Source organism: Limulus polyphemus, unplaced genomic scaffold (assembly GCF_000517525.1).
Source record: "Limulus polyphemus unplaced genomic scaffold, Limulus_polyphemus-2.1.2 Scaffold3494, whole genome shotgun sequence".
Lineage (NCBI taxonomy): Eukaryota > Metazoa > Arthropoda > Merostomata > Xiphosura > Limulidae > Limulus > Limulus polyphemus.
The window spans coordinates 110931-118797 of record NW_013669104.1 but is presented as its reverse complement, the minus strand read 5'-3'; the positions used below and the strand labels follow the sequence as shown (position 1 = coordinate 118797).

General features: G+C 31.5%; 1 protein-coding gene across 1 annotated transcript in view; it reads right to left on the bottom strand.

Annotated features, from left to right (window-relative positions):
* Positions 1-303: 303 nt before the first annotated feature.
* Positions 304-7867, bottom strand: part of LOC106469451 (SPARC-related modular calcium-binding protein 1-like) — a 68647-nt gene continuing 61083 nt past the window's right edge. Inside the window, exons 11-12 of the mRNA XM_022397970.1 lie at positions 6703-6892; positions 304-4698 (exon numbers count right to left, since the gene is read on the bottom strand). Of these exons, the coding sequence (XP_022253678.1) occupies positions 4625-4698; positions 6703-6892 (264 nt within the window). The 3' untranslated portion in view covers positions 304-4624. The remainder of the gene's footprint in view (positions 4699-6702; positions 6893-7867) is intronic.

Here is a 7867-nt window from a genome sequence, read left to right as displayed (position 1 = left end):
ATAACTTGCAAGACTATAAAAAATTAATTAATATTTCCTACCACACACAGTAGTGTTTAATGAATGTATTAAAACTTTTCTTCCTGAATATATTTTAATTCAACCCCAGAGCTACGGAGATTTCTGTGGATCATTAGTTTGTTAGTAATGTCTTAGGCCTATTGGCGACAACTGAATTGACAACATTTGTGAATTTGTTTCTAAAAATTGCAGGTTTCCACACTTGTTGTAATAGTGTGTGAAAAAATTAATTTTTTGTTTCTATATTTGTGGTAAAATACATACAAGACTAGGTATGAAATGAATATTTTATTCGTAATTCTTAAACAAACAATACTTCTAAACTTCAGAGAACTATTTCAGCATAAAAATTACATCAACATACTCCAAATCAAATGAAGTTTGTTTGTTTTTCACTTTCCTTAACCTCATGGTTTGGATATGGCACATTATCAAACCTTGTATACACAGTGCTGACGTTTATCATGTATGTGTGTTGAACTCTTTAAATCAAGCTAATCTTGTTTGAAAACAAATGGTAAGATATGCTCACTCAAAACAAAGACGCACCTAGGACTACAGAAAAGTCGAACTATCCATTTATAAATAACATACAAACGGTGGGCTTCACAGTAAAGAAATTAGGAATTCCAAAAGGAAAAACAAACGGGAACTATTTGGTTTTGAGGAGAAAATTACGAACGTAAACAATTAACACCAAAAACTGTATTTCCATCCTATCTAATACAAAACACAAACTAGCAAGTCAACAACATCGAATGCAAGTATTGTTTAATAAACGTAGCTTTCAAACATATCGTGAAATACCAATATTTCACAAAGTAATTGTATAAAATGTTTACCTTTTACACAACATGATTATAAAGTGACTAACTTAAAGATAGTTTCGAACAGAGTCTGTTTTAATGATAAAGGTTCTCGTTTAGTAAAAATATTATATAAATAATATTGCTTAGAAATATAACTTTAAATGTTATACTGAAATAAAATGACATGAAATACGCATATACCTTATATTGTTTTGTTGACCACAAGTTGTTTTATGTGAAAAAAAATACCATTTACTTTTTATATCCACATCACTTAACGTTTGTTTTTGTAACGATTTGGATTAGTGATTTGTTACTTAATATAATGCTACTTACTTTTCTCAGAATTTTTATTTTGTCTGAATTTTGCAACTGCAATACTAATACAAAAATGAGAATATTTCATAAAAAAAACACAACAAATAATTAATCGAGTATTTCTTTACTAACAAGTTCTTATTACTAAATCATCTAACAGTTGCCAGAGACATCTACAAAATGAAAAAAGGATTTAATAATAGATTACTAACAAAAGCATAATTCATTTTTTGTTGCTATACGATCTTACCTCATAGTTAGTAAAAAAATACTGAAGTGCTTCATAACAGCAATGACGTTCAATTATATATATTCATGATGTCAGAAAAAAAGTAAGTTCAAGAAGTCTTGATACAAGATGATAAAAATCCTATAACCCGGGCGCTTTCGAAAGGTGGACCAAACTGAGATTTCCAGTTTGCGCCTGAAGAGAGGAAAGGTTCAATTATACAGATATTTAAAAAACTACATCATAAAGCATGGTTCAGGTAAGCAGTTACTCCTATAAAAACATACATTATTTATGTTTTTACGAAGGACTGTTTTGTTTGCTTTACGCCTTGTGATTAAATAATAGTTATTAATAAAATCTTTTGAACAAGAAACCTCATGCTTGTACTTCACTTAGCCTAACTCCCATTATCACAAACACAAGTCCTCCTTTACTTTAACCGAAATCTTCTTGCTATACTAACACTGCGAGCTAAATTGTTTCCTGTTCACCAGGTCGAGTTCGCAATTCACTTATTTACAGGTTCACAATTTCCAGTTAACACTACAGCCCTCAATTAATAATTTGAGTTCGACAACTCCATTTTATCAATCCTAATAGCCCACGGTTACTAATTTCAACTCTACGAGTACTATCCCACCTCATTAATTCTAAACTCTAAAACCCATCTCGTTAGTCCTAAACACTACAGTTCTCGCGCAGTTACTAATTTGAATTCTATGACCCCACTTCATTAATCTTAAATATTACAGCTCACAGTTTCTAATTTGACCTCTATGAAACAACCTCATTAATGTTAAACACTATGGACTGATAGTTAATACAGGATTTTCAGCTTTTACAATAGTAGGTTGAATATCAGTAACACTGAAAGATTCATAGAGTGTAGAAGAAAGTTAAAAACACGCCGATTATTAGAGCCTAACACTGATTTCGTTTCTTTGATAAAAGCAGAAGTCAGGATGAACGATTTATTTCAAAGTTTAAAAACATTACATATATTTTCCAACCAGTAAAAGTTGTAGAGCGAGAATTGCGTAGATTAGATTAAAACCTTTATTACTTTTTAACACAAATACATATTTATATTTATAATTTACTCTAAGAGTATATTTTTAAAAAATGTTATGCCTCAGAAATTATTGAAAGTTTTTATTCGCAAAATGTCGCAAGCTTCAATAAAAATACGTCATTAATATTAGTTGGTTACGCAATATGAATTTTATAAAAAAATGTTGAAAATAACTGAGTAATTTATATTAGTTTAGCTGGTTTAATTGATAATTTCAAAACAATAACTTATTCGTCAATAGGAAAGTATAATACAATTCATAATGACGTTTAATTAAACATTTTAAATAATGATATGAGTGATAATGTTACTTTAACACAGAAACGATGTCCCCCGTTGGGACAGCGGTAAGTCTTCGGATTTACAACGCTAAAGTCAGGGGATCGATTCCCCTCGGTAGACACAGCAGATAGCCTGATGTTGCTTTGCTCTATGAAAATACACAAAAACGAAGAATGGTAAATTTAATTCTAAGTTATAAACTAATATACCGAGATGTCGGTTAATTTCTTCTGCTCCAAAACGTTTGAATACAATAATAATTTAGTCTAACAATACGTCAGATTATTTTGTTTCGGGTTATTATTACTAATATAATTATTATTACAATAATAATTTAGTCTAACAATACGTCAGATTATTTTGTTTCGGGTTATTATTACTAATATAAATATAACAATTTGCTAAGACCATTTTTACTGCCTAAATACAAATATAGAATGACCAGTTTGGAAGACGGTACTTTAAAATAATTGTTTTTGAAGCAATAAAAACGTTAATTTCTGGAACATCTTACAGATAACTTGAATACCTGTTTCATCAACAACTTGAATCACGTAAAACAAACGAAATATCAAATTATATAATTCTAGGTTATACCTGGAAGACTAAAACGTTTTGGTATTTTCACGTGCGCGAAAAAATGACATCTAATGTTATCAAACTAGGTCACTATAAAATGACATAATCAAAAAGTTAGTGTTTCTAACTTTGGAAACTTAAAGAAAATTCGTATTAAATTTTTGTAACCACATTACAATAATCAATCAGTTGTTATTTTATTATTTATAGAATTTCTTTAATACAAAAATATCTTTCATGATATTAAAGTATGATAATCCTTTGATATTTTAAATTTATTACATGGACAGAACGATGGCATGAAGGAATGTCATTTTCTTCCATTGGAAAACAAGAAACAATATAAATGATATAAACATCCAAATATGTCAGTCATTTGTTTTGTACTACATAGGACAGGTTACAAGAAGGCAATGGAGAAAACTACTATGAAAGTTTATGGCATTAATGTGAAGTGTATGAACAGTTGTAACTTTAGTTCACATATCACTGAAACTACAGGGTGTTCCAAATATCTGACCACACAGGGAAATGAGACTCTTCCCATGATCTTGCTCAATGTGTTGTCATTGGAGGACAGGACACAGGTGTGAGGCTGGACGTTTGGGATTTCTCAATGTTCATCTTCTGTGCAAAATATTCTTCATTTTATCAAGTTACAATCCTATTCTGACAAAATGCTTCATATGCATAGATATAATACAATTTTGTACTAAAATGTTTAAGAACCATTATTTTTGCAAAGTTAAAATTCATCAAAAAATTAAAATAAATCTCATCAAATGCGCTTCAAGAAGAAAACAAATTAAATTAATACAGATGTTATTATATGAAAAACATTAAACAGAACACCAAGATTTTTCCAAAGACTAGCACTGGACTTCAAAATTGTTCCTAACTACTAAATCACAGAACATAATGATTGGGGTTTGTTTTGTTTTTTTCTTGTGTATTGGATCCCTTTTAAATATGGCACCTATAGATAACAAATATAAAAAATATTTGTCTAAGATGAAAATAAGGACTCCAATGATAAAGCACTTAAAAATACGTAGGACTCGCTGTTTAACTCTAACATAAGGTGATAAAAATAGAGCTCTCTGATTTTTTGTGAATTTTTTTTTCGTAAGCAATCTACTAAACCCGAGTGATTTTTCATCTCTACTTCCTCATTCTTGACTTTTTTTGTACATAAATAAGAATTATTTAAATCGATAAGTATTTTTCTCAGTTGTGTGTTTTCTTTTCAATGAAGAAGTTCTAAACTTCGCATCTCTTCCGCTAAATGACACGAAGGTTTTGATAGGTAGGCTAACGAGCTTTCAGTAAGTCTATGAACGGATGAGGTCCCTCTGGTTTCGATATTGAATTCGCAGGTGCATCTGCTAGGAAAGTAAAAATACAGATATTTTTCAGAACTGTGTTTAACATTGCGAAAAAGTAAGTACACAGTAGTATCAGATAATATGTTTTTAAATAATAACTAAGTTTAAGAACTTCCATTTATAAAATAACTTTTAAATGTATTTAAACGTATAAAACTAACACAAACAGTATCTGTGTTTCGTCACCGTTCTTTCACCTAAGGGTGAGGAAAAAGTCAAAACAGGAAAGAAAAAATAATTTCATTTTATCCAAGTATGTTACGTGTTAGAAAGAAACTATCCTTAAAAATAAAATATATCTTGAGAGGTAGGAAGATAATGTTTTAGCTTTAAGGCCTGTATTATATGGTATTGATATTTCCCACCTGAACAGCACTTATGCGACACATGGGCCAATGGAAATTCCGCCAAAGAGAGCAACCTGTAAGCAGTACACGTCGCCTATTATATGGATACTCTTAATTCAATAGGACTGACTGTCACAGTTATAACCTCTCTATCGCTGAAAATGCGGTGGAGGTTCAGCAGCATATCGTGGCTCAAAATTTGGACTTTCAGGTAGTTAACCCGGCACTGTAATCATTAAGCTACGACTAGTTTATTGTATTATGTATTATTTTACTTTAAAAACCAAAGCAAACACTTTATCCTTTTACTTAAAAATTAGCACAATCTCTAGATAATCTAGTGCAAATTATTTCCATATAAATATCTTACATAATAATAAACTTAGTTCTTAATTCTATCATTTACATAGAAGCATCATTTAATAGTTTAGAGACCAACAAGAGAAAACAAAATCCAATAAAGTGTTATATTATACTCAATATTTAAATGATCTCTTTTTATCCTTAAAAACACAACAGACCATTTTAAGAAACAGATTTTCGTAAATCGGTATAAACCGGAAGCCTGGTATCACAAGTTGTGAGGAACTAGCTAAAGTAATGTCGTTGAACTTTTTGTAGAGGAGATCATATAAGCTCCTTAAAGATAGAGTGTAAGAATATAAGCAATTTGTGTAATGGTTCAAGTTTAGAAGCCATTTAAATTTTTAATGTCGTGAATGAGGGTTCAATTGAGCAAGGAAGTCCGCAGTCAAATGAAGCCGACGCTATATGAGAATGATGTTTAATGCCCATCATAGCACGGTTTGTGTATTACGGCTCAAAACAATGGAAGGGTCATCTACGTCCCTACTTATAGCACTACTTTTTAAGCCTGACATTGAGGGGCATCTCTGCTAGTAAACAATGTATGATGATATTCGGTTAAAAAATTGTTTCTATTATTCAAGTAACATTATCTTTACCCTTTTTTCTCGAAAACGTAACATATCAGACATTATACTTGTAGTTATTACTATGAGTCAGAAATTACACTATTCATTCATAAAGAGACATTCACATATATTTTATTCTCTTTTTAAACACAATGTTTTTTGTTTTTGATGTATTCTGTGGGTTTTTACTAAAACATGGAATAAACTATATACCCTACCATCTATGTAATACAAGTGAAAAACATACAAAACTTCCCTACCAGTTACTATGTTTATTTGGAAGTATTACCAATTTGATTATAACTTAGCATTTCCTTAATACTTAAAACCACTTTTTATGGACTACATCATGTTAAAAGTACTATGTATTCCTTTGTAAGGGTAAAGAAATGTGTTTGTACAGCTGGTTTTACTTACTTATTTTTCACCTTTAATCATAAAAGGCGTATAAAAGATATCTACAAGAACTGATGAGCATGCAGAATTGAGGTTTATTGACAAATTTAAAGAAACGCGAATACTGGTTGTTTTAGGAATTTGTATTAGCTCGTCTGCATTTTTACAGAAATACAAAACGACATTTAACCATATATTTTTCTTTCGAATTTTTTTTTTTTGACAATCTTAAGATGCTTCTACTCTGGCTATATCTTTCATGTTTTCTACACAAGTCGCATCCCCGATGCTGCAATGATTTACAAAACCAAACAATGATCTATAACCTTTTTTCACTTCTGTACATTCCAGCCATTCGGTTATCGAGATTGTTTTGTCGTTGTTTCCTAGTTTGTCACAGAACTTCAAGAAATTTCGCCAGCATTTCTTAAGTCTTTTCCGTCCTTTTTGGGGTTCTCTGAACGGTCTCCACTGTTGTTGAAACTGTTTTTCTTCTGGACCTGCTCTGTCTATCAGCTAGCCAAAATAGAAAGAACAGTGTTCTTGTATAATTCCAACCTTGTTGGAAGTGACTCAGTAAACATATAGCGGTACCTTTTTTTTTGTTTGTTTATTAAGAGTTGCAAAACGTTATACAAATTACATTTAGTATACTCTATTGCCGGACCACGGCTTAAGAAAGTGTAGTACAAATCGCCTAATGAATAACTAATAGAATAGCGGAGTGTAGAATCCAATTTTAAGAAATTGTTACACAAGAAAAAATAGGGCATTAAAGGATTGTATGAAATAAACACTGTTGCTCTTATCATCTAACAAAAATTTACAGTACTTTTCTTTTTAAAGTTCTAAATCTATAATAATAAAAGGGCGTGTCTGTGGTTCTGTGTGTGTGACCGCCATAACTCCAAGAGGGAAGAACCTAGAAACCTGAAATTTTGCAAACATACTAAATGGACCCTGAGAGTGTGCACCTGGGCAGTACTACTTATCCACGTGCGTGCGCATCTTTTTATGATGCAAGGTAGGGAAAACCACATAGAAAAGAAGTGGCTCCTTATATTACAAATTGAAATGACATAGAGACAGACAGGTACTCACATGCGCGCGTGTGCGGTGTGCACTTGGATATTATTACTTATATACTGAGTGGTCACAAGTAAATAGACACCTAATTTTTCGTCATTTAACTGATTTATGCTAACTAATTTGTGTTCACAGAGCACTATATAAATGAAAATGGTCCGCACACTAATTATCTTGTGCTACAACATGCCTACAACTCAAGGTTCTCTCGAATTGTCAGATTTTGTTAGAGGAAGGATAGTTGGTCAAGCAGATGGTGGAATAAGTGAGCGGCAAATTTCGCAGAATTTGGGAATCCCGCTTTCGACAGTCAACAGAATCATCGTGCAATTCAGGAAACACGACAAGGAAACAACTTAGCAGTGTCCGGGTCGTCCTGGTCCATCTGAGAGGACAAAAAGGGCT